This window comes from Parus major, chromosome 11, assembly GCF_001522545.3.
Source record: "Parus major isolate Abel chromosome 11, Parus_major1.1, whole genome shotgun sequence".
Taxonomy (NCBI): domain Eukaryota; kingdom Metazoa; phylum Chordata; class Aves; order Passeriformes; family Paridae; genus Parus; species Parus major.
In genome coordinates this window covers 15,822,129-15,848,651 of record NC_031780.1, presented here as the reverse complement: position 1 = coordinate 15,848,651, position 26,523 = coordinate 15,822,129, and the positions used below count along the sequence as shown (strand labels likewise).

At 39.5% G+C, this 26,523-nt stretch overlaps 1 protein-coding gene across 1 annotated transcript in view; it reads left to right on the top strand.

The window, feature by feature from the left end:
• Positions 1-26,523, top strand: part of VAT1L (vesicle amine transport 1 like) — a 54,144-nt gene that overhangs the window by 14,357 nt on the left and 13,264 nt on the right. Inside the window, exons 4-7 of the mRNA XM_015640344.1 lie at positions 5,197-5,339; positions 7,483-7,586; positions 8,377-8,432; positions 10,140-10,334. Of these exons, the coding sequence (XP_015495830.1) occupies positions 5,197-5,339; positions 7,483-7,586; positions 8,377-8,432; positions 10,140-10,334 (498 nt within the window). The remainder of the gene's footprint in view (positions 1-5,196; positions 5,340-7,482; positions 7,587-8,376; positions 8,433-10,139; positions 10,335-26,523) is intronic.

The following is a 26,523-nucleotide window of genomic DNA, read 5'->3' as shown; positions in this document are numbered from 1 at the left end:
AATCCAGCCCACTCTGCTGACACCTCCACTCACTACCAGGGCTGCACTTGCTATTTTCATATTAGCAGTTCATAGCTGTTCTGCATTTGGTGAAGTGCTTTCCTCTTGTTTCATCTCCAGCAGCCAGAGAAGGGGATAAATCAGCTCCCAGCCTGTGTAAGCAAGTCTAGGCTGCTGTAAGTAGCCAGGTGCAGAAGGCAGGCAGGGGCAGTGGAGGCTGAGCTGCTGGTAAATGTTTCTGAAGCTCTGGATTTGCTCCCTCAGCAGCACCAGAGAGTCCTGGTGCTGCGGCCTAGCTCGTTTCCAGACACTGCCTCACAGCATAATCTGTTCATCAAGCACAAAAGCCCAGCCAGCCATGCACAGAAAGCAATTTCCCTGACCAAAACCATCTGCAGCCTTTGAAGCTTGCTCTTTTTGCCCCTCACAGCCCTGCACTCCTGGAGGACACATCCTGTCCCCAGGTCACCTGCAGAGCCAGGTCACAGACAGTGCTCGGCTCTCCCCGAGCTCTTCTGTCTTTCCAGGTGGAGTTTGTTCCCCCTGGATGAGTTTTGCTGGGGTAGCTCCACTGAGCTGCAGAGGATTTGTGCCAGATGGAGATTCAGCCCTGAGTTTCTGATGCGGCTCAGCTGCACTCTTTTGCAAAGGGCTAAGAAAAACACACCCTGCTAATTGTTGCAGAAAATGTTTTGAGGGTGAGAGAGGTCATTATCTCAGGGTCACTTTCCCTCCACTCAAAACTCATTTGTGATGCACTGAGTGTAGCAGGTGCTGCCTTATGCTTGTCCAGTAATCACATTTTAGTTTGTCCACTCTGCAATGTTCACCCAGTGTTTGGTTTCCAATTTCCTTTGCTGTAATTGGGAAAATTACACCTTCAGCAGATGAAATGTTGTGTATCAGACTTCATCCAACTCCAGAGAAGAGTCTTCCTGATGCCATGAGATGAGTAGATGATTCCCCTTGCAGTTTTCTTACTGTGCTCGAGTACTTCACAGCACCTGCAGGTATGGTTATGTGGAATCAAAGCATTTGGGAATTTGGATTCTTCTCACGTTCAGTTCCAGACAAGTTTCTTGTACAAGATTAAGTCTGAATGCTATTTTTAAAAACACTGTAGCACCTTTGGGCTGCAGAAATATATCACAGAAATGGTAATTCTTTACTGATGCAGTTTTGCAGGGTACATGGTTTGTTCTCTCCTGCTATCAGGCTGCCCTCAGTTTACATAATAGCAAAAAAGGTGCTTTCTTGAAAGGATTGTGCCCCATACCTGCTGCAATTCAGTGTGCAGCTGGCACGTCAGGCTGGTGGCATTAGGTCAAACCCTTTTGGAGAGCCACTCATTGTACACCTTATTTCTATTTCATCCAACATTAAGTTTGTGTTAACAAGCTAATTAGATTAGTAAGTTTCAGTCTATTCATGCTTTCTGTATTGACTTTTAAATATCAATTACTTTTTTTCTTTGAAATTGTTGAAATGCAGTGAACAGTCTATTTCATTGTTACTTCCTAGAAAACTACTTTTCTGTTCTTTTAGGTGATTATCTCAGTATGAGAAGTTTCCAATCCTGCAGGCTTAGACTTGGGTTTTAAACAATGGAATGTGAAGAAATCTCTTTTTTATTTTTTTTCTGGATCTAAAACTACTGTAAGGATATCAATTTATATTAATTTCTGTAATAATCATATGTGTAGATTAGGTTCAACACACTGGTTTTATGAATTGACAGGATATCTTGAAAAGGAATCCATCAAGCAGACTGTGGAGCTGGAGAGACACATCTAGCATTAGCAGACATCCTTCATTCCACAAGCTATTAATTTCTAGAATCTAAACTATTCAATCCAACCTATTAATTTCACTAAGGTTTCACCACAGGATGTTCTGCCTCACTGGAAGTGTTCAAAAAATGTGTGGATGTGGTATTTGAGGATGACTTAGTGATAAAACATGGTGATAGTGCTGAGCTGGTGGTTGGACTTGATGGTCTTAGAGGTCTTTTCCATCCAGAATGACTCTGTGATTCTGTGATAAGTAGTATATAAAATATATGAATATATTAAAGAAGATTAATTCCATTTCAAGGGAATACTCTATAATCGTGTCTATCCCTTCAGTGAATTACCTGATTTATTTTCTATTCCCAAAGACTCCTAAATTCCATTAAAGGTAATTGTCCAAGTGATAATTATTTTTTGCCATTAAAACTTACTAGTTTTCCTAGGTTCAGAAAGCAACAATCTAGTCAGTACTTCCATGTAGAAATTGTCATGGTATATGAAAACATTAGACATGTGAAGAGTATTTTTCAGTCCATGCTTGTGTAATTCAGCACCCTCTTGGAAGGTTTTGGAGTTCATACACTATTTCCGCTAACATGGTTCTTGCTTCCAAAGCCAGTGAGGCTGGTAGCAGAGTTAATGTGGTTTTTCCTGGGCAGGGAGGGGACAGAAAACCCTCTTGTTTACCACAGAGCAGTGGTCAGGATCCAAGCCCCAGGGCTGGTGTAGCTGCAGTGGGAACGTGCAGGGCCACAGGAGCCAGCACAGACACCTCAGCTGCCCTGGGATGAGGATGCTCCTCCTTCAGCTGCAAACCCTTTGTAGATGCTTCATTTGTGAACCATGGATATTCTGAATACTGGTCTGGGTATTTGCAATTAAAATGTGTAACCTGTTAAACAGTGGCAACTAATCCAGAGGCAGCTACATGATTCAAGGGATTAGAAAGGAGATTTAAGAGTGACTTGCATAGCCACAGTGCTGTTTTGGAGCTTAGCTGAATTCCACAGAAATTAGGGAAATGGTTGAGTTCATAGGTTGAGTTCAGTTCTCCTGTTTTGATGGGCAAAGCGTGAAAAGTCCAGTATCAACCTTTTTTCCTAGATTTCTGATACGGCTACTAAAAATACTTTGCACAGAGCCAAGTAAGAGTCAGCTTCAAATTAAGATTTCAGAAAACTGTAGAAGAGTGTTTTTGAAGCAATTTTTGAATTGCTTCAAAACACTTCATCCAATTATAAAAGTACTGGTCATATGAGTCAGTTTTAGGCTTCAAATATCTCCAGAAAGCTGGAAGGTATTCCCAGCTGATCTGGGATTTTAGATAAGCTTTATCTCCGGGGGGAGGGAGAAGTGTACTAACGAGTTTGAGTCGGGAGGGAAATAGGTTATTCACATCTTGATGTTTCTGTGCATTTCTCCTATTCATCTGACTGTCAGTTTGTTAAATGTTAATCGTCTTCTGCAGGATAAAAATCAACATGCTTTCTTCTTGAATATTTGACCTTTTAAACATTCAGTGGTTTTGATTCAGGATATATTCATTAGCTCTCATCTTCCCAAGTTAGATTGAAAATGCAGAAAACTAATTAGAGAATAGATCAATAATGTCAGAATTTCATTCAACTACCATGCATTATAAAATACTGATTTATCTGAAATCACTGTGGGTGTTGGGCTGTGAGACACATAAAGCGAGAAAAGAGGATTGCTTGTGAAAATTACTAAGAAAAGAACAAGTACAAAATCCCCAATTTTTTTTTTTCTTGTAGTTTTATATTACAGTGTTTATAATGAGATGGTAAGTAATAAAGAAATGAAATATGAGACTAGTGCAACATTTTCTGTTCCCTGAAAACATTGCATCTTGTAAGATGACGCCCCTCAGGAATGGATTTCCCATGATCTTTGAGAGGTTAGGGATTCCAACCCAGGAAAATGATGGATAATTTTAAAAAGAAGAGGTCATTTTTAATTTGGAGTTGGATTTGCCATGCCAGGAGTAAGCATCAGTACCTGTGAGCTTCTCTGACCTGCTGGACAAGCTGTTCAGTTTGCTGTGGTGTTCCATCCCTCATCTGCAAAGTAGGAATGAGAATGATCCCTTCTCCTGCTCTCTTTTCTGTGTCTGTGTGCCTGTCTAAAGGATCTCCTGAGCTGTGTCTTGCTGTGCAGACATTTACTGACTAACCCAGTAGGAAACCAGACTGAAATCCCTGGGTGCCACCATATATAAATAATAACCTTTCCCTCTCTGGTGCTCTTCAGCTTGGAGTTACATTCAACAGAATACATGAGGCTGCCAAGACCTCCAGGGTATGCAGGGTTAGTTAATTATCCTGCTCTAAATAAAACCCAAGTGCTAATTACTGGGGTGTACAACTAATAACCAGGATTTCTGGTTGGAGTGAACAGAAATGTGTTTATCCCTGGGTGATTTTACTAGTCATGCATACAGTTTACAAATGACAATCTTTAGGCTGTAGCTGTAAGTAAGAGTCTGCTGAATTCCATCTGACAGCTTTTTTAGAATGAGAGTGACATTTTTGTTTTTAACTTCTGGGTATATCCATGTAACTGGCTCCAGTGGAAAAATGTGGTTGCAAGAAGAGGTAGGCTGCCAAAAGTCTGTTTTCCTTTTGTTGGTGTGTTAAAACAAAACCTAGGGTGATAAAAAGGTGAACTGTTGGGATGGTTTTTGAAATCTAGGTGGCTTAGCTGTTAAGCAGTGCTTCCCTTCTCTCAGCCTCATGGAATTAGAGGTTAAAATTCAATTAAGGCCTTCTGGGCCCCAAAACTGGAAACTCCAAGTACTGACATCTGCTTGCACAAATTCTTCAATGCCCCAAATCCTACCTAAAGGCTGGCATAGCATCTGATGGACCCCACTGAGTTCCTGCTCAGACCAGGAGGAAGAATGATTTTCCTGGGCATGTTCTAGGCTGTTTTATCCCCTTTGCTGTTGATCAGTTTTGAGCCTGGGGCCCTGCCCAAGCAGACCTCTCTTAGTGTGACTAGTTTAACTCCAAATTAAAAATCTTCCCACATTTTGAATAATCAGTAATAACTATTGTTATCAATAAGAGGTAAAGCAGATTTTCTTTTTTATGCAGCATTTGTTACAGTAACTTGCTGTCTCCCACTGAAACCATGAGGAGACATGATCCCTTAAGAATGGCAGACTGGACCTGCTGTATTAGGACTGCTTTGTCTTAAGAATATCCTTGTGATTTAGGTGTGGGTTTTTTTCCTGTGGCTGAACTGCATTTCAGTGGAAATAAACTAGTTTGGGAAGTGCTTGCACACGTTTGGTGTCGGGTTTTGCTGTGTCATGAGTGAATTGGCAGCTGCAAACTCTGTCAACCAATTTCCATGTGAGTGAACTAACATCATCATGTGTTTACAGGGTCAAGCTGTTGCTCAGCTCTGTTCAACCATTCCCAATGTTACTGTTTTTGGAACAGCTTCATCTTTCAAACATGAAGCAATCAAAAACTCGGTAACTCACCTGTTTGACAGGAATGCAGACTATGTTCAAGAAGTAAAAAGGTAATCTTGTGTTTTCCTGAGTCAGGTCTGTCTGGTATCTGGCAAAACACTATGAAAGGCACCAGGCTGATCATATTTGTGGGAAGATACTACATTTGTAAGCTTGGGAGCTGTAGTTTATTCCAGTTATTCCATCTGTCCACTAGGGACAGGATAGCAAGCATCTCCCTGTGTCTTAATAAGCAACATGAGGTTTTTCAATCCATGTTCCTATTTGGACATCTGTTGTGAGCAAAGTAAATTAAGTAAAAGAATCTAAAGGTCTTAACAGAAGGATGTACTTTGCCTTCATTTGCATATGTACTTGCTCACTGTAATTCACTAAATAAGGTATTTTCAGTGGATTTGTAAGGTATCCAGGTTTTGGAGTTCTCTGGTGTGCTTTTATCTGCCTGGGTTTTTATCCTCTGCCAGGGATTGATATCAGAGCACATCATGTCTGCTTTAATTTCAGATCCTTAGATTTTGTTTGTTTGCATTCAGATTAAAATCATCCTGTTGCCTTTTGAAGTCATCATGTGTGTTTCTGTTTATGTGCTTCCAAACACTCTTGTTTTTCAGTTTGTCTGAACTGTTGATCCTGGTGTTGGTGCAGGTGGCAGAACTTCTCTCTGGGCTGTTAGCAGTGCAGGCTGGTGTTGGGTGGGTACAAGAAATAAAAAACATGGGTGTAACAACCTAGTTTGTGCTTCTTTCCTGGCACAGTGGTATTTAATATCAACCCAATGAATAGTCCTGATTGCAAGACAGAAATGGCACCCTTCTGTCTGGAATATGCCAGTACTCTGATTTGTTACTCACATCCTTCCATTTTCACTTTGCATTGAAAAGATTTTTAATAAAAGTACAGCAGTAATTCTGAGAATGCTGTTTTGACAAATTGTCTTTTGGCAGCAGCAGCAGCAAGGGGAATGGTGTTGTTGTTTGGTTGAATTAGCTGTGTACTATGTTCTTCTTAAAGTGTTCATTTCTTAAAAGTCTGCAAGCAGAAAGGGATAGAGCTGTGATGGAGAAAGGATAATGGTAGGAACCTGCTTTATTGCAGGTCACTGGGACATTCAGCAGGGAGAAAACTCAAAAAAAACAGAACAAAACCAAAGCAACCACCCATAACTCCAAGCAAATAATTAAAAAAAAAATAAAAACAACAACAAAAAAATCCTTAAGAGATGTTTTGAATGTGGAAATGTTCATAGAGGATGAGGAACTGGTTCAATGAGGGAAGCCACCAAAAGTTGTTTCATTGTAAAATTTTTATTCCTTTACAGTGAAGGCTCATCCAGTGGCCTGAATAGAAAGAATTTATTGCTACAAATGTGGCAGCAGTACCAAGGATTGAAGTTGCTTAGTTTTGCTGCTGTTTGTAACCAGGGGGTGTCTGAGTATCACCTTTGTTTTGTGAGGAAGCAGAAAGATGCATTACAAGCCATAAATCTTTGCCTCTCCCCTAAATCAGGATATTCAGCGTATTTTTTCTTCTTCAGCATCATATTGACATTACATTGACAGAGCTGTTGGAAAGTTATAAATATGCAAACCATTTATTGAAACTGTATAAAAGAGCCTGATTGTAACCCTTGTGCTGGACTTCTAGCTCTTGGTGACTTCTCTTTATGCTTAAGTCCTTGCTGATATTTAGTTAAAAAAATATCTGAAGAAGACTCTGTAAATAACTTAGCAAATAATTTTGTCTGAAAAGAAATTAGGATAAGAAGATCTGTTTCCTTACAAATTCAGAAAAATAGTATTAGATGTGAATAAGAAAAATATCCCTTTCCTCTATAATGTTCACAAAACAAGCATTCTCTGACGTTTGCATTCAGTCAAAAAAAAAAACCTTTGTATCTGCTGCCTGTCTTTTGATAATGTTATTTTACTGAAAGCACTGAAAAAAGGGGGAGCAAGATGGTTTCCCCTCTTTAAAGCCTAAGAGTTGTGGGTTGGCTAGCCTGAAAAACTTGCATTATGCCACTGAATGAGTCTGAAGTGTCTTTTGGTGAGGGTAATGTTTTCACATAGTCAAAGTCTCAGCCTTAGAGTCCTTTCTAAAGTACCTGGAAAATGTTAGTATTTTGTTAACAACCCAGCCTGACCAGCCCTGTGTATCTTACTGCAAAGAAAGAGTTTTTCTCTTGCTTTTTAGAATCTCAACAGATGGAGTAGATATTGTTTTGGACTGTCTTTGTGGAGAAAATACTGGGAAAGGCCTCAGTCTTCTCAAACCACTTGGGACTTACATTTTATATGGTGAGTGGGAAGAAGCAGCTACATATTTCAAAACTAAAGCTTTGCAGAGGTTAAAAGCATCCATGCCTCTTCTTCCACAACTTGTGATTGACATGTTATGTTTTCTCAGTTTCATCATTTCTAGTCAAGAATTTTAGTGAAGCTGGCCATGGATTAAATTATTGATAAATAAATGGCAATACAAAACAAAATTTAAAAAAATATTTTAAAAAGTAAATCCAAAATTGAAACTGAACATACATTACAGATTGTTAAACATCATTGGGTGATAACAGAAGAAGTGTGGGAGAAAGTCTGGATCTCTCATTCTGGGAATCACTGTGTGGCTAAGAAAACTGTAATATTGTTTTTGTGAGAGAGAAGCTTGAATGACAATTTCAGGAAGAATGCTGTTGGTTTTATTTGAGGTGAATTTGAGGAATCCAACCCAGGCATCTGCTCACAAGTTTCCACTCCTGTTTGTGGACTGCTCCTCACATGGAGCAGACACATCTCCCCTGCAGCTCTGCAAGGCTGCCCTGCTGTATTTAGGGGAAGATGCCCATAAAGAACCTGTCCTGTCCCTGGCTTTGGGAGATGTGATGGATTCATCTCAGAATTCCTGTAAGCCTGGAGGGCTTGGTCACCTTGGACTCTTTGTTATTTTTTATTCTCAAAGTAGAAGTATTCCTACTAATCTCTTTTAAAACTGGGCATGTTTTTTTCTTAAGTATGAATCATAGAGATGATTTTACATGTACTAAATGGTCTGCTGTAGCTTGTAATAATAAGTTGTGCTCATCTTTTACAGGTTCATCTAACATGGTTACTGGGGAGACAAAAAGCTTCTTCAGTTTTGCAAAATCAGTAAGTGTCTCTGTGATTATACTCTTTCCTCTAACTGCTGCCTTCTCTATCATTTTCATCTTCACTTTCATTTATCTCTACTGAGTTATTACTTCTGATATTGTGGTTTTGTGCTGTGTTTTCTTCTGGCAGCACAGCTGGACCAGAATTGGATCTGTGTGCATTTCATATTGCCATTGAAATTGTCTGTGAGACACAAATCTCTTGCACAGCTAAGTTTAGACTGCATTATTTATTTACTTGTGGCAGAATATCACATCCATGGATGTGATTAACTGTACCCTGTAGGTTCTTTGTATCTGAAAACACTGTCAAGGGCAATGCTGTGAATTAAGGGAAATATATCTCTTAAATGGGGCCTGTGTCCAGTCATTTCCAGCTTTTCAGGAGTTTGTTTCATACAGAAAAGCATTTTTCAGTTCTCCATGTTCAAGTGACATCAAAGAGATGATGACATGGCATTTGTTTCCTAATTGACCATGTCAACAAATTAAAAGTTCAAATGTTTAATTATTTTTTGTCTTCAGCTTACTACAGCAACAGAAATCTGTGCAGAAGTCCTAGAGATCAAAAATAGGACAAATATATCATATTAACTGCTAGCAAGAAATAAGTTAACCAGGAGTGAAAGTGATTCCTTCATACAGGAAAAAACATAGGGAAAAGTCTTTTCTGAACATCTGTCATATGATCTTTTTGCCAAAGGCTCATTTTCAGCTTCCAGCAACAACCCCTTCCCAGGAGGAACTGGCTTCAAAAGTCTCTGTGTAGCTGAAAACAACTCAGAGGCTGCAGCAAGGAGCTGTTCTTTGCCTCCTACATTGTCTTAATGGTAGTAGTGGGAGGATCCTTGTTATTGTCACACTTGTGAACTAAAACAAGATCATCTTTGCTATGCAGATTTTTCACTGTTAATGTAAGAATATCCAGATGCATATAATATGTAGGGCAGGTTGGGCCAATGAAATTAAATTTCAAGTGTTTTTCAGATAGTATTGGTATTTATTGATGGAATAAATATGAATAAATTGAATGAATTAAAAAACATACAAATTTTGTATACAAGTATAACTAGTTTCTTTATGCAATTATTCTGCAAAATTAACTCATCAAAATTGTATGAAAATTCTAATTAAAAATTTACCCATTCAAATGAAATTTGCAGGGAAGTGGCATCTCTCACTCTTGATGATGCTCTTGGGCTAAATGAAATAAAATCCTTTCATTAGATACTACGAGGTATGCTCAAGTGTCATAAACATAATAATGGATGTAAAGTAGCTGGCAGCTGATAGGCAGTGCCTGATTCCCTTGGTTCTGAGAAGAGTCATGGCCAAGAGCTGCCAGTGAACATCTGGGCACTTCACTGGCAGGCTGGAGACAGCAGGAGAGCAGAAATCTCTCTTTCCTTGGGAAGGAAATCCAAACTCCTTACTGCCAGACCCTCATATAAAGCCATGTGTTCACCATCCTTCTCACACCCTGACCTCCTCCAGCACGAGTTTGTTATTTATTTCTGCTTGTCAGTCAGCTGCACACTATCTTTCCTCATCCTTAAATCACATCCTGACTGCTTCTCTTGGCTGTTGCTTCAGACCTGACAGATGAGTCATTTATCACATCTGCACAGACAGTTTGCTTGTGAACTTCCCTGTATGTTTCTTGAAAAATGTTTTTCTAACCATGCTGTTGTTTATTGGTTTCCAGTGGTGGCAGGTTGAGAAAGTAAATCCTATCAAGCTGTATGAGGAGAACAAAGTCATTGCTGGATTTTCCCTGTTGAATCTACTTTTCAAACAGAATCGAGGTGGCCTGATCAAGGGTGTGATGGACAAACTCCTAAATCTATATAACAATAAGAAGATCAAGCCTGTGGTTGATTCATTATGGGCTTTGGAAGAGGTAGGAGCAAAATCTCTTTTCTCATATTGAAATTCCTGAAAAATATGCACTTTTAGAGGTAAAATCATATTTAAACATGTTTTCTAGTTATGTGTTCTGCTTTTTAGTTTGTGCCTAAGTTGTCTCTAGAGCCCCTGCTATTTGGAGAATCCAGAATTATCCACATACTTCTCTACTAAATATATCTTTATTGAAAATGCTAATAAGAAATGTGTTTTTTTTAATCTTAGAGAACTCTTTCTGTTTCCTTGTGCAGAGTGAAATGCAGACAATGGAATTGAAAACAAGTTAGATTTTTTTTCCTTCAGAATGCATTTTACTACACAAGCTTTAGTTTCAGTGCCACAGCTGTGCTAGCAAACCTTGGAAGCTTGCAGGTTTTCTGGCAGTTATTGGAAATGTGTCAAAGACAAATCAGAACTCACTTTTAATGTAATTGCAATTGTGGACTGTGGATTTCTTATGGTTCTTATTTTAATTCCTCTTAATTGCTCGGCTCTCCTTAAAGTCATGTAAAGAAACCAACCTGCTCACAGCCTGGGCAGGCTAAACCCCTTGTTCCAAGTGCTGTTTGAGACATTCATAGTTAAGATGCTGATGAAGGAAGAGAAGTGTTTTTGGGGGTGTGAACAGACATTACCATATGAAGGAACAACACGATAATAGAGCACCACCAGATTAATACTCATGGTTTATGTTTGTGAAGTGCACTGAGCCTGACACATCACTCAGGATGTGTGGTCTGTGATAGCTCTGCTGAGTGGGATTGTGTCTGTAGTGCTGGATTTTGCTGTTCAGAGGGTGCTGCAACCAAACCCTGTCTGTGTTTGAACACAGTAGGTGGTGTCACCATGAGGGAATAGTAACCACCAGGCTCAGTCTGTGAGTAGTGCTGTGTTTTGTTAAGATTGTGGCTGGCCTGTGAGCTGTTTTTGGAGCCCAACGTGTTCTGTGCTGTCCCTACAAATGCCTCAGTGCATCCCAAAGTGCTACTCCCTGTGGTAGAGGTGCAAAGGGTCCAGCCCTGTGAGCTCCTCTGTAGTGACAACTTCCCCAGGAACCCCCTTCTTTCCCTCTGGAAGGTCTGTCTGAGGCCACAGTGTCACCACAGCCCCCAAGGGACAGCTGGGGCTGACACCTGGGGGGCTCCTCTTGGCACCCATCTGCCCCAGGAGTGCCAGATGTTGTGGTAAAGAGCAGCTGCTCAGGCAAGACAAAATCCTCTGCTGCTGCTTGAAGGGAAGAGCCCTTTGCAGAGCAGTATAAAATAGAAGTGGGATCAGATTTATGGTTTTGATTTATGTGTTTTTTTTAAATTTAATTATTAAATAAGCTTATGATGGAGTTTAAAAATTTAAGTGGCACAGGTCTCTAGGCAGGCATTCTGTTCTAGAGAACAGTTCTCTGTTCATGTAAAATATGTACTTCTCATGTACTGGTGAGTAAGGGAAGGATAATTAAAATAGTAACAATAGCTTAAATAATACTTGATTGAGGACATGCCATAACATGAAAAATTACACATGGCAGGCTGATCTCAAGAGTCAGCATGATGGGGATTTGTTGGGAGACTTCTGTTTGATAACATTTCATCTAACACTTGGCAGTAGCATGCACCATCCCCACCAGTAAATTGTGATATGTGTAAATACATCTGTTGTAGACCACAGTCTAGAAAACTCCAGCTCATTTGTCACACCTGCTGGCTTTCCATGAGCTGTCTGGGAATTGGCAGAGGAAGTGTCTGGCTGTACCTTAAGGGATATGGTAGTGCATGAGTTGTTTATTTGATTCCAAAGTATTACTGAAATGTTACTCATCCAGGGTATTATCATTGTAGTGGTAGATTTTTGTGAGTATAAAAATAACTTAGGGCTGACTCTCAAGTTAATGTGATACACAGAGAATGTGTCATAGCTGAGGACTAAATGGAACTAGACTGAAGAAAGTTTGGTGCATTTCTGTTCTGTTTTGGTAGGTTTTTAGTTTTAATTTTTCAGAGCTTGAACATCTCCCTCTTTCAGAGGTGAACATTTGATTGTTTTTCACTTCCTGTTGGGTAAGCCTGATGATCTCCAAATGTCTACTTTCATTTGACCTCTCCCAGTAGGCTTTATTAGAGACTGAACCAGTCTGTGACCAGCTTTTACCAGGTTTCCTAAGGAAATTTCATGACCCTAAGAGCATTGAGAATGTGCATTAAGTAGAGCGTGGCAGAAAGGTGGACTCCCTACATGGGATTTGAAAATGAAAGGCTGATTAGTCTGTGGAGGAATGTTACCTTTTCCAGAGCCTCATGGGGGAATTCATGTGTCCTCTGACTAGCAGTTCTACCCTAGAGGTTGTCTTGAATCCAGTCAGAGACATTCAAAATGAAAATATTGTAAGGGAAATTCTCAAAGAAGCCTTCACCATGGGACAGCTTTCCAAATGTTTTATTTTAAATACCTGAATGTATCATCCCATACACAACAGGTTTGATCTCTGTATGAAAGGCATATCCCCAGCACATCCCTTCAGCTCTCTTTATTCACTGTGCATCTGCATTTGTTTGCATGTACTCCTTTGTGCAAATATCAATTCACAAATTAATGCAGACTCTCTAAAGCAACATGGAAGACACCTAGTTTTGTTTCACAGCTGTATTACACTACAAATGCTGCTCTTTTCAGTCCTGTATCAGTTTCCATCCATGTATCAGAGCAGAAGACAATGAGTTATATCCACACTGGTGTTCCCCTTTTCTGCTCAAGGCTGGCTTCTTTGCATGATGACCCCAAAACTGAGGGCTTTATGTTCCAGTCAATGTAAGAGCAGCCAGACACTTTTCATAAGTGTAAAAAAAAATACTTCATTATTCTAAAAGCCTGGTGTGGTTCCTTGAACAGCATTTATTTCTTAATACTTTCTGCAGGAACACACAGTTTGAATTTAAAAGAATATACTGATGAGAGAATATTGTAATTGCAGTGAGATTTTCCATTTTAAAATGTTTCAAGTGGCAGTAATACAGAATTTAGAGAAATTTATTAGATTCCCATTTGCCTATTATGCAGTCTGTGTTAATGATGCCTAGTTGATTGTCAAATTATTTAAAAGATAGAACTGCTCAGAAATTATTAGATGGACTTAGTTTGGTACTGTTCCTATTGAACCATGGAGGTTTGCCTGAGTGTCCATGAGATCATTCTAATTAGGATATAAACCCTTCGAGCATCCTCCTTTCTCTGCTTTAGGGCTGCATCCAAAGGCCACAAAGTCTGTGGAAGGATTCCTGGTTCCACTTGTTGTTTTAGGATAAGGATTGCCCTTCCTCTTCAGTGCAGGCTGCTTAAATTTGCCAGCTGACTGAAAGGAGGAATTAGAAGTGGCTCTGTTTTCTTCAGTGCATCAGGATACTGCTGACACAGGGGAGCTCTGGATCCAGACTCCTGACTGCTGCTGTGGAGCAGAACTATTTGTATTGCTGTGTTAGCTGCTGGTGTTTGCTTGGGAAGGGTAATTTTAATCTCAAACTTGCATCCATAAATCCTAGTAAAGCCAAGTCTTGTCTCAAGTAGGCAATTAGAACCACTTTATTATGGAAAAGTAAGAAGGATTTAACTAAAAGAGACAGTAACAATATCCACAGATACTTTAAAATGGAAATATAACTTGGGAATTACTCACCATGAGATGAATGAAGTCATACAATAAATTAGCTGCTGGTGAGATATCTTGCTGCTTTGCAACTATTTGTTTATGCATTCAAGTGTTTAAAAGATGAGATGATTTGTAGATGGCACATGCTTAAAATGCTTCTCTGTAGTAAAAAGCTGATTGTCTGATAGGATTGCATTTCATTACAAATAGCAGAGTTTAAAACAGAATTTGTATTCAGTGAATATTTTTTGAGCTTTTTAGCTGTTCCTTGGTTAGTAACTATTTACCACTCATCTTCATTCTGATTAATTTTTACTGTGCATTTATGCATTAGCATTCTCCTGAGGGTCTCTGAGTATTTGGCTTTACACAGCAGTCAATTAGTAAGCAGGATGAAAACTGACAGTGCTCAAAAATATCTACTGGTTGAATAAAAACACACATTTTTATATTAAAATTCTGTGGTTTTCATCTCTTTATAGCTGCAAAAGAAAATGTGTGTTGATGGTAGAATTGACACAGAAGTTACTTGTGCCATCTTTGGTGATTTACAGCAGTTAAAGTTAGCAGAGTGTGTGTAAAAAACCTCACAAATTCTTGCACAGGAACTGCCAGTCATGGTCAGAGTCATCAAAATATCTGGGGCACCTTACCCTTTACCTGAAAGTGCTTGTTTCAAAAGGGACTCTCAGAGGTCAGAAAGTTTTCAGACTTGGGCATTTTGATCCATGTGGCTGATGAGTGAGATTATGGAGAAATGTCCTGACCACAGGTCTGTGTCATGTACCAAAGGATTCATTGCGTTCCTCTCTCTCAAATGATTTAAAGCAGTGCCCTGCTTTGTAGCAATAATGGTATCAAAGGCTCTGAGTGCCTTAGGGGTCAGTAAGAGGGGTGAGTTACTGAAACCTGTGCAATAGAGTTGTTACTTACCCTTAAAAAGAAAGAGGGTAATGTGATAATGCAGTAAGAACTGCCTGGTACAAAGTGAGCCCTGAAGTCACCATGTGCATTGGTTTGTAGTGATAATGCAATAATGCCTTTAGCAACGCCTCACTTAGTGAACAGTCATGCAAAAACCCCAGCCCAGACCCAGGAGTACACCATGGCACTCAGCTGTGATCAAAATCAGTGGATTCAAGGCACTAAATATTACAGGTCATGATATGACTATCAGAGAGCTCTAGTGACAGTGCCTTGTGGTCAGTACATAGAATATTTTTAACTGGAAAGAGCCCTGCACCTTAATTTAGTTTGCAATGAGCACTGCACTGAGTCACTGGGAGTTTTTTGACTGAATAGCTATGAGAGATCTTAAGGTAAGGTTTGTATTATTTATCCTTTGTGTGCTTGTAACACTAGTAGATAATGCAGAGAGCAGATATATGTGAGAACAGCAACATATGAGAAAAATGTGCCTTTTAAAGGAAATTACTGTATCAAGAGGTCTGGCTGTAAATAAAGTTATTATTTAAGTGAGATTTCCTGGTCTTGAAGCCAGAGCTTTTCTCTGGTCATTTGCTAAGGAAAGCCAAGGTGTGTTTAAGAACTTGAAGCTAAAGGAATGCAGTGAAACTGATCACATTACAGTGACATTATAGAGTACCTGCTGATACAAAAAATCCCAGTAAAAGGCACATTTTGTCATGTGTTGCTGTTCTCACACTCTTTGTTCTCTGCATTGGCTATCAGTGTTTTTAGCATGCAAAGGAAAAGAGTAGGAACCCTGCTTTAGGATTACAGCCTTACTGAGTTCCAGTCCAGGGACAAGAACTGGATGAAAGGAAACTTTCCATAAAGAATTTATTGCATGTTTTGGGGAAGGCAAAGCAATCACAATATGTTTTTAGTACTTCTCACTGGCTTCAAAGGATTCAAGTAGAATAAACCTGTGTTTTTCTACTGATCTCATCCTCTCCTATAAATTACCATCTCATTGCAGGCTTTTAAATATTAGCAATATCATTATTTGAGAGGCAGGGGGATGGGAAATCTCAAACTCATGATAGCAAAATAATAACAGTGGATCCCCTAAAGGAGAGACTTTAATTTCATCAAAAGCTCTTTATGCATTTCTGTGATCTTGGCTTCAGGGCAAAAAGCCTGTCATGTATCACTATAGTGAGACCTAGAGAAAATTGACCCATTAGTTACTTTTAATGTAGAAAGAGGGCAATCTAATAATACCAGATTGGGCTGGTATCTTGTTAGGAATACTAAATACCATCCCAGGTCTACTTTTTTATTATTATTTTTTAAGTAGTTACAATGTCATAGTAATGTGTGCAGGTTTTTTGTCTTTCCTGCTTGATGAAAACATTCTCCAGCAGAACAAATTATGCCTTTTTTGAAGTCAAGGACTTCTACAGTGTTTATTCTTCTATTCTATGCAAAACAACAGAGTAGCAGGACAAAAGTGGAAGTAGGTTTAAAACCAAAGTAATAACCCACCCTGAAGTACAGAAAAGAGTCATTTTTTCATAAGCATAAAACAATTTACTTTGCAGTCATATGGTGTCAAAAGAGGGAACTGCAGCTCATTCTGTGAAACCTCCCACGAGCTTGTCAGTGTGTCTGTGCTGTGATTGCTCCTCCAGCACTACAGAGCAGACTCTGAGTATTCCTTTGACAGAACAACTTCTTTGCAGTTGTTCATGAACAGCTTTCCTGATGGATAGGTGTTAACTCTGCAGATATCCTGTCCTCTGATACTGCCTTGGAACTCTCTTTGTTCTTCCTGTGTGGGGATTCTGTTCCTCTGACTGTATGAAATAAAAATGTGCAGTTCAGAGTCAATTTAAATGCTTTATCTGGTCATCACCATTGTTTCCCTGTATACACACAACCTAACACACGCTTAATGCAATCTTTGTGCAGATACCAAAGCATACAAAAATGCAAGGAGCTGTGTCTTCCTGATGTAACAGGCATGAAAATAAGGATGTGGGGAAAGCAGACTGAGAAACAAAACTTGAGTAATTCAGGGCAACTTAATTCTGCGTTGACAAATTATGCACAAAGTATCTTTCAAATGTGGGGAACCACAGACTCATGAAAAGGTTTGAGTTGAATGAGACCTTAAAGCCCATCCATTCCCACCCCAGCCATGGCAGAGCCAGCTCCCAGTGTCCCAGGTGCTCCCAGCCCCAATGTCCAAGCTGGCCTTGGGCACTGCCAGGGATCCAGGGGCAGCCCCAGCTGCTCTGGGCACCCTGTGCCAGGGCCTGCCCACCCTGCCAGGGAACAATCCCTGCCCAAGATCCCATCCAGCCCTGCCCTCTGCCACTGGCAGCCATTCCCTGCCTCCTGGCCCTGCAGCCCTTGTCCCAAGCCCCTCTCCAGCTCTCCTGGAGCCCCTTTAGGCTCTGGAAGGGGCTCTGAGCTCCCCCTGGAGCTTCCTCTTCTCCAGGCTAAAGGGAAAGCTATTCCACCTGAATTTTACCTCACTATCATTAAACATCATGAACACAAGTTCTAAAGGAAATGAAAACTGGGCCATGAATAAAGTTATCTTTAATTAAGGCTTGGCAAAGATTTTTTTTTTTCCCAAGATACATATCTGAAATTAATATTAATTAAAACTCCAAATAATTTTGGTGGTGTATGCTTAGATGAATGAGATATATCTTAAAAGTACTGGAGATTAATAAGGTATTGTAATTTTGTTTTCCCTCTAAAACATTTTATATACCTGACTGAAAGTGGGATCTTTGCTGCTCTTGGGTGAATTATTAAGTTCCTACCAAGAGCCTATAAAATTTCATTTGCTTTTCTTACACATTTAACGTTGTTTAGCAGGACTTCACGTAACTTCATAATTCATTCTACCCTTCCCAGCACTGTCAGGAAGTGATGGCATAACCCAGTAGTCTTTTTATATTCACACACTGCTGATGGCAATGGTTATGATTTTATTAAAAGCCTGGGATAGAAACAAGGCAAGACTTTGATAGAGGCATGGTGGCTCTGTAATAAGGCCTCAGATACATCACAGTAACCGTGATTACCACAAAATCTGATAGGGTAAATGAACTGTTTTAGGAAACTCAGACTTTGCTTGTTAAGTATGTAAGCAGAAGTCAATTCTTTTCAATTGCTACATATTATTCATAAACACTGTATGCAATTCAAGCTACATGAAGGGAATTAAATTAGACAAGTAACTTACTTCAGCTCTGTGCTTTCTAGAATTTTTTTACAGCCTCTGAAATTTATCTTGTTTTATCTAGCCTGCCACTTAAATACCTGTATTTAAACCATCTAGAGTTTTCCGAATGTTCCTTTATGCACAGTGAGAATATCTGTGCTATAATACCCATTTGGCAGATGAATAACAAGAGAGATGGTGGGTGTCATTACCTGCCTGGTGCCATGCAGCACAGTAGTGGAAAGATCATGGATTAACCTGAGAATCTCTAATTGCCAGTTCTGGCCTCTCACAGCCCTGGGCTGTGTCTCAGCATCTCCAGGAGCCTTTTGTGTCTGACAGAGCAATGAGGGCTCAGATGTCACCGAGGTGTGAGTTCTACCAAGGCTCAGTGAACTCTTTCCTCCCAGGGGAATGGGGTTTTCTTGTTTAGGAATGAAGTGGCAAACACGGAAATGTATTTTGGTGTTATTTCTGAAGAGCATTGATTCTGTGTTCAGATGTTGCTGTTGCAAAGGTCAGAAGCTGCCCAGCCTGAGACTAAACCTCTTCATTAACATAAATACAGCCTGCAGCTACAGCGCTTTCCTGATCTACTTAGTTAGCACTCTGCTAAGAATTAATTAGTTATGGAGATGCACAGGCAGAAAATACTTGGTAGAAGGCATGAGATGCTGGAGGTTGAGAGTGCAGTGGTGAGTCATGGTCGTGTTTCTGGGGCAGGCCAGGCTGTCACTTCTGATTGCTCTTGTGTGCCATAACAGCTTCTGGAACTGCAGGGAAAGGGGAATAAAAAGTGCATTTGGTTCCTGATGGATAGTGCAAGGGCAGGGGGAATTAGGCAGGAAAATAATATAGGAAGCATTGATGGATTCCTCTGAAGGAAAAGTGTGCACTATTAAAGATAAACTAGTCACATGCTTGCAGTTAATTAAATTAGCAACAGGAGGCTATATGGGGAGAGCTGCTTTGCCATTTATTAGAAAAATAAGGACAAAGCTGTTATATTGAGCAAGCTGCTGATTAATTACTGTGAAGTAGCAGTATTACAGGAGTAGTCTGCCTTATGAAATGTATTAGCTGGCTTCTAAGTAATAAATTGGCACACATTCCTTATGTATTGAGCTGATCTGATGATGCTGCTCCCCTGCAAGGAAATAAACAGAGACCTGGTTAGGGAAAGCTTTACTGTGGGCATCAGGACACCAACATGTGTGCATAGCCCCAGAAGATAGAGTGTATTTCTTTTGTCTTTTATTTTGTATATTTGGCTCTAACACAGTTGTTTTACACTTCTTTTTTGCTGTCTGTGTCATGAAATGTAAGCACTCCTCAAGAAACAGTAAAACAGGGTGTCATGGGATCATTTCCCTATTCAAAAACAATTTCCACACTCTTCCTGAAGTATCAGAGAATAAAAGCTACGTGTTTATATACCCTTGATCAAAGCATGCTTCAGTCCATTCCTTTTTATTTCTACCTGGTGATGCAAGGAAATATCTGCCTATCTTCTTCCAGTCTTGCATGTGGATGAAATATATGCCAACTCATTTTTGCATCCACCAGCAGAAAGAGTTTTAAATTAATTCCAAGAGGAAGTTTAGTGTGTCTCCTGTTGCACAGAGTTGGTAGTACCATTAATTGGCAAGGAATTCTTAAGGGTTGGAACAATGAGTGTTTTCTGTCACTTAGAAATAATTACTGGGTGCTGTGAGTGAGACTCTCTAACAAATAGCAGAGGGAAAATATTAGAAACCAAGTTTTCAAAGCCACATTTAGATGCTGTTTCACTCTTGTGCTGGGCTCTGTTAATGGGTGTAGTTTCAGCCACAGAGCCTGTGAACACAACCTTGGATTTCCCTCGGTCAAAAAATTCCACTCACACTTCTTAGTTAATTAGTTGGGTGTTTTGGGAAGAAAGCTCTTGATCAGTAAAGTTAGGCTGGCAGGGACTGCTAAAGTGAGAAATTCAGCTTTTCTCTCAGGATACCACCAACCAGAAATCTGAGCTTTGTGTCAACAATTCCTCCTGATTGTTTACGTTATCTGAAAAACTTATTTTGGTCTGCATTCAAATTAAAGAAAGACCTATTTTCACAGATGCTAAGGATTAAAAAAAAATAAATAGAGATAGAAATGATGATACTTGGTGATGTTGAGAGAGTTGAGAGGTGTCATCATTATATGTCTGGCATAACAGTGGATACAAATAATTTGGATTCCTCCTGCCTTTTAAATATTTCCATTTTCAGACTGATGCTTTTGGATGAGATTTTGGCCTCCTGATTTGGAAAAAAAAATAGGCTAATTATTTTGTTTTTCTGGCTGTAATCTCTAAGTCTATTGCTTCATTAATCAATGAATGCTTGGAAATCCACTTAAGAAGTCACTGAAAAGAATCAAAAGGGGAGTGGGAGATAAGAATAATGACAATATCTCTATATATATTTAAATTTGATGGGTCCATTTTGTCTAAATGATTCTGTATTGGCAGCATCATGTCTGAGGCCATTTCTGTTGAGTACCATGAAGCAGAAAGGTGAACAGAGCAGGAGGAAAAGGGCTGTTTTCCTACACTGCTGCATTACTGTCCTGGGAAACATCAGTAGATGCTGTGCCTTTTTCTGCTGTAAATTCTAGCTCACATTTTTCTGCTTTGGGGAATTTTGGGTGCTTGGCCTGTAAAGAGAGAATATTGGCATAAGCTTTTAGCTACAGTAGGAGGATGTTTAGCTGTTAATAGATACTGAACTCTGGTACAGTAAATTAAATTTAATGTGCCTTTTTGGTTTTAGAAATGCCTTTCTAAGGTGAGCATTCTAGCTTGTCTCCTGGGATCTGCTTATGGCTGTATCTGTGTAACAATGGCCAATGAAAAGGTAAATTATGAGTTCCATCAGCAAACCCAGTTTTGTCTCTCAGCAGCTGATCATGTTGATGACTAGTTTTGGCATACTGGTAGAAATTTTGGAAATCTCTTGAGCAGTAGCACAAAATTATTCTCCAGGCTTGTTTTAATTTATTTTTTCTTTAGTACTGGTGGTCTGATTAGGTTACTAAATTGCCTTTATTGCAAAGAAAACATAGGTTTTGTGATCTATTTCACACAACTTTGCTAAGATCCAAAAACAGACATCAAAAATCAAAACTACCAAAATAAGAGTTCGTTTTAGTGCATAACAATTGTTAATCAAGATAATTGTTCTCACCTAATGAAAATGGCTCATATATTCTTTTAAATCATTTTAAACACGGACAAGTTTTAAAAGCAAAATTACTCTGGGGCATAAAGATATTTCTTAGCATAATATAATCTAAATTTAATGTGATAATTGAGAGTTCTGTGTGGTATTGCAGTTTAGTAATAATATTATTGCTCATTACAATAATGACTTAAATTTACACCAAGGCACCAAAGCAGATACATGGTCCATAGTGAAAGACTCCTAAATATATATTAACCAGTTATATTAAATATATATTAACCAGTTGGGAATGATTAAACACAAACGTATTTTTAGGGAAAAACACTTCGTTATAAGCACTGACTTTGAGAAAACAGTACTAAAAGGAAGCAATGAAATTTAAGAGTTTCAAATGAGCACTGATTTTCCAGATTGTACAGAAACTGGTACTTTGAGTACCAAAGCTCAGGCTTTGAAGGTGGTGTTACACCTATGAAAATATTAGACCATACCTGTAGGGAGTGAAGCCTCACACATCACAGGCAGCTCCAAATCTTTATTTAAGTGAATTCAGATTAGAATAAAGGCTGTGTAAAAGTGAATTCCTGACCACCACCAAATATCCAAAACGTTGAGAAGAACCTGAGGGCTTTTTCTATTATATGCTGTGATTATGTCCTGGATAAAATATCTTAAAAGATCCTAAACTTTCCTGAGCAAGAAGGGCATAACCTTTTGAGTTCTTTAGCAGAAGTATCTTTCCCTTCAATCTAAAGGGAGCACCCAGCATAATTCTCAGTTAAAGCTGCCTTGGCCTCCAGCTAGCAAAATGTGACACCTGCTGAGGTTCTTGCCTATATCCCTGCATTGCTGTGGATCATGCACAAGCCCTTGGGGGTTGGAATACATCTATACATGCAAATTGAATAGAATTGATTAGAATTAGAATAGAATAGAGTGGATTAGATTAGATTAGGATAGGAGCTGCCTGGGCTGCAGCAGGGATGTTCTGTCACTTGTGCTTCAGCTCTGTGCTACCAATTATTGCAGTCTGAGCTGGGTCAATAGAAGGGAATGCTGAGCTGAATCAGTGCTCACACACCAGCATTAAACTTCTTGTAAACTAAATCAATTTTATAGCAATCACACTGGTACAATGCTAACAGGAAGGTCTTTAATGTAGACTTAGAAGGAGACATTTTTTAACACTGCCAGGAGAAATATTAAGTAATAAAGCAAATAGGACTGCAATATATATTGTAAAACTGTCAACCAGCAAACAAGATAAATTCAAATACCTTTCATCTTGCCTGGATGAATTATTTCAATCTTTCTTTAAAGTGATGCAGCTCAAACTGAGGATAACCATGAATCATACTCTCTATCATAACAACTGCATTACAGTTTAGTATAACAGAGGGGTTTGGTTTTTTTAGCTTTAATGAAGCTACAGAGTGGCACCAAATGGTAAGATCTAACTTGGAGAGATTCTTGAATGATCAAAAGATACTGTGATAACTTAAAAATAATTAGGTTTGCAATCCTCATGGCACTACTTTCTGAAACAAAAAAAAAATTACACAAGGAAATCAAAAGAGAAGTATTTTCTTATTTGTATCATTAGGGACCTTTGGTATTTACCTTGATGAGTTTCAAGAATTTACATAATTAGTTTACTAATTGATTTGGGATGGATTCCACTGAAGATAATCCATTGTTACAAAATAACATGGAGATATTTTTCAAAGTCACAACATTAATGTGTTCTGCTAATCCTATCCCAGTAGGTGGATCTTTACATGAAGCTTCTCAGACTTTAGAAATTAGAGTGTCAAGACTTTACTGATTACCATCTGGAAGCCTGAATGTTTACTGTATTTTGTAATCACTAAGTTTAGTTCCCATGGTTTAGGAATAGTGATCTGGAATAAAGCACAATTTCTGCTCCTTAGTAGTAATAAAGGAAGACTTAGGATTCTTTGGAATAAGTAGATAAGTAATATAGGATTTTCTAAGTATTTTGTAAATTATTTTAATATCCCATATTGTGAAATAAGTAGCTCAAAATAGATCATAAGGACAAGTCTGAGGAATATGTAATAGAAAGCCTTTGGGAGGAAAATACTTGACTCATTTGAATCATTTAGAAAGTAAAACACAAGGTTACAGGGGCAGAAGCCACATTGGTCATAGGTTTTGTGTCTGACTTCCAAAAAAATTCACCTGCCATTTGGGAAAGGTGCAGGACAAGGACAGGTTTTCATGGGTCACGTAGAAGAAAGTAAGGGAAGTTTAAGGGAGGAAAAGGGAAACTACTCTCATGCAGGTTGTGGTGCTTGAATTGTGGCTTCAAAAGTGTTGGTGAGAAATGCCAGAAAAAATGGTTGGTGCTGGTAAGAGACTGAAAAACCTCTGATAGACTGTAGAAATGAGGTGTTTGTGAAGATCCAGTTACTGGATACTGGTTCTGGTGAATCAAAGAACTGGAACAAGCCTGACACAAATCAGGTGGAACTTACACAAACCATCAGCATGGAGTGCTGGTAAAATAATAGGAGATATAAAAGGACATTCCTTGTGGAAAGTTTTCTGTAGTTTTGCATCTTCCTAAAAGAAAGCAAATCTTCTCTAGTGAGGTACCCACAACTCCCCCATAGGGTACCCATGCTCCTCTATATAAAATAAACTCCTTTGTTGTGAACAGACAGAATTTGAGTAAAGAGATGCTGATGAAAGTTTGGGAGGCAGAAAGAAGGTAATCACCTGTGGAGTTTTGGTTTTGTTGTACCTAGAAGGGGCTTGGAAGGGCTTTTGGTCTAAACATAAAACTAAAAAGAAGTACCTTTTTTTACACCATAGAAGCAAGGAATTTATAGTACAAATTATCTTGTGCTTACAGACACAAGCCCTAAGGGCATGTGTAGATCTGCACCACAGGAGTTCAGAACCTCAGGGTTTCATCCTCACCACTCTGCAGCTTCTGAGAGGACAAGGACTGCTGGTTTGAGAGACAGAATAAAAGAAGTAGCACATGGAATAGTCACTCTGAGTTCTGCAGCATTTCTTACATTATTTGACCCCCGAACACTGAAAGTTGTAGTAGCCTGAGCACTAAAGCTGTGGTCAGAAGGGCCCCCTGACCTGTGCTGGCACACAGCAATATTGCTGTGGAGCTCCAGAAAGGCTGGATGATGTTTCACATGTGTGGAGAGGGGTCTGTTGGATTCCCACAGGGAAGTAACCTCACGGGATTGCTGCTGCAAGGCTGTTCAGAGATCAGCTGCCCTTCCACAGAGCTGGCACTGTCATTCAAAAGCCAGCAACAGCACTACAAAAAGCAGAGGGTTTGGGATTAGGTGTTCATGTTCTGAGGGTGGAGGAGCACAGGAGGGTTTAATGACACTCATAACTACTGGAGCTGAGGGCAAGAGAACAAATAAGATCATCTTGTGGGTTGGTGTGGTTTTTCTCCAGATGATTTTTGAAGAGATCACAGGGAACATTGCTGAGGGAAGAGTTTAAAAACTGATAGTATGGAGCTTTGATAGTCAATAACAGCATGTCTTTTTTTTTAAACTGCATAGTGATGAATGTAATAAAGTTTATTTCCTGCCATAATTTGTTATAACAGATTGTGATGAATACAGCAAACTGAACATCATATATATTGTGATGAATACAGCAAACTGAACATCATATATTAATTGAGTTTAGGCAGCAGACTGCTGCACCCTAACAGAGAGTCCAGAGGGTCTCTTTTCCCTGTGGCTGCCAAAATTCATTTGCAGCTAAAGGAATTTTCCTCCCCATGAGAGCTGCTGCTGCAGACCAGCACCTCTGGGTCCCCCCAGCTTCAGGGGTGTCTGGGGCATCCCTGTGTGCACACCTGCCTGCAATTTACTACAAGATGCATTAATGCTCAGAAAGGTACCATGAAGAGAACCAGTTCTGAGCTATTCTGCTTGTGGCTTTGATGTTTCAAAACCATTTTCCTAGCATTGGGACCATGCTTTTGTAACTTCTACCATTAATTTCAAAGGTTCAGACAGTCCCTGGGAGCCAGTGGCTCAGAGGAATAGAGTAGGAGTTCTGGCTTTGTTGCTGCTCTGAAAGAAATACCAGTGGAGGACTCTTAGGCTTCATTCTGATTCAAAGGATTTGTCTTCTCTGCTCAAATGGGTTCCAGGGATTTCATCACCAAATTTCTACCCCACAGAAACAGCCCTTGACTCTGAAAGGAATATGGTTATCATTTCCTATAGTAATGCAGGGAAAAAAATCATTTTCTTCAAGCTGATCTTAATAATAAGTGATACTGAGAAAAGATGTGCCAGTTTAAATCAAAATGAGTGTCCATTCTGCTATATGCAGGTTCTGAGATAGTGCAGTCTCACAGAAATGTCCATTCTGTAGCACTTTGCTGCAACCAAAAGTTTGTCTTTAGCTGTCAGCACTAAATGCCCCTGAGCTGTCCCAACCTGCTGGAATTCCCTGTGTTGATGGATCGAATTTCAGGCTCTTCTCCTCTTTTGTCATGTAGAAAAGCTTCCACCAAACTGATAATCTAGGAACTGCTCTTTAGTATTTCTAAATATTTAATTTGTTGTTGATTTTGCCTTTTTTTCTGCTTTATCCCTGTTGACTCTGTAAGCAAAGGCTGGCAAGATTTGGCTCAGTTATTCTGTAATTACAAGGCTTTAAATCTCTTTTTCTTTGAATTTTACTGAGACAAAACAAACACTCATTGACGTCAGCAGGAGCTTGTAGGAATAAGGAAGGAGAGAAAGCAGCACAGCTCTGCAGTTGTAGCTCTCCATCCAGAAGATGTATCACTTAATAGGTATCTTCAGCAGCCAAGGGAGGATTCTCAGTTTGCCTGTAGCATCAGTTTTTATTCCTTTGACATTTTTCTCTTCTTGGGTCTGGTTTTAGTCTTGCTGCCATGGCAACATACAGAGAGGCTAAAAGGTACTCCTGAGAAAAGGTCTCTCCTTGCTGAAGGGAGCAGAGGCCATTGCTGCTGTTTGCAACTGCAAATAGCAGTGCAGGGATGAAAGGGATATAGAAAGTATTTTCTGTTTGCACATGTGCAGGCAAAACCATCGGTGCAAAAGTTCAGTGTGACAGGGCATAAACAGTGGTGTTGGATAAAATCATTTCTGCTTTCAGATGGCTTCTAGCAGGACAGGACACAACATGATGTGACATGACATGG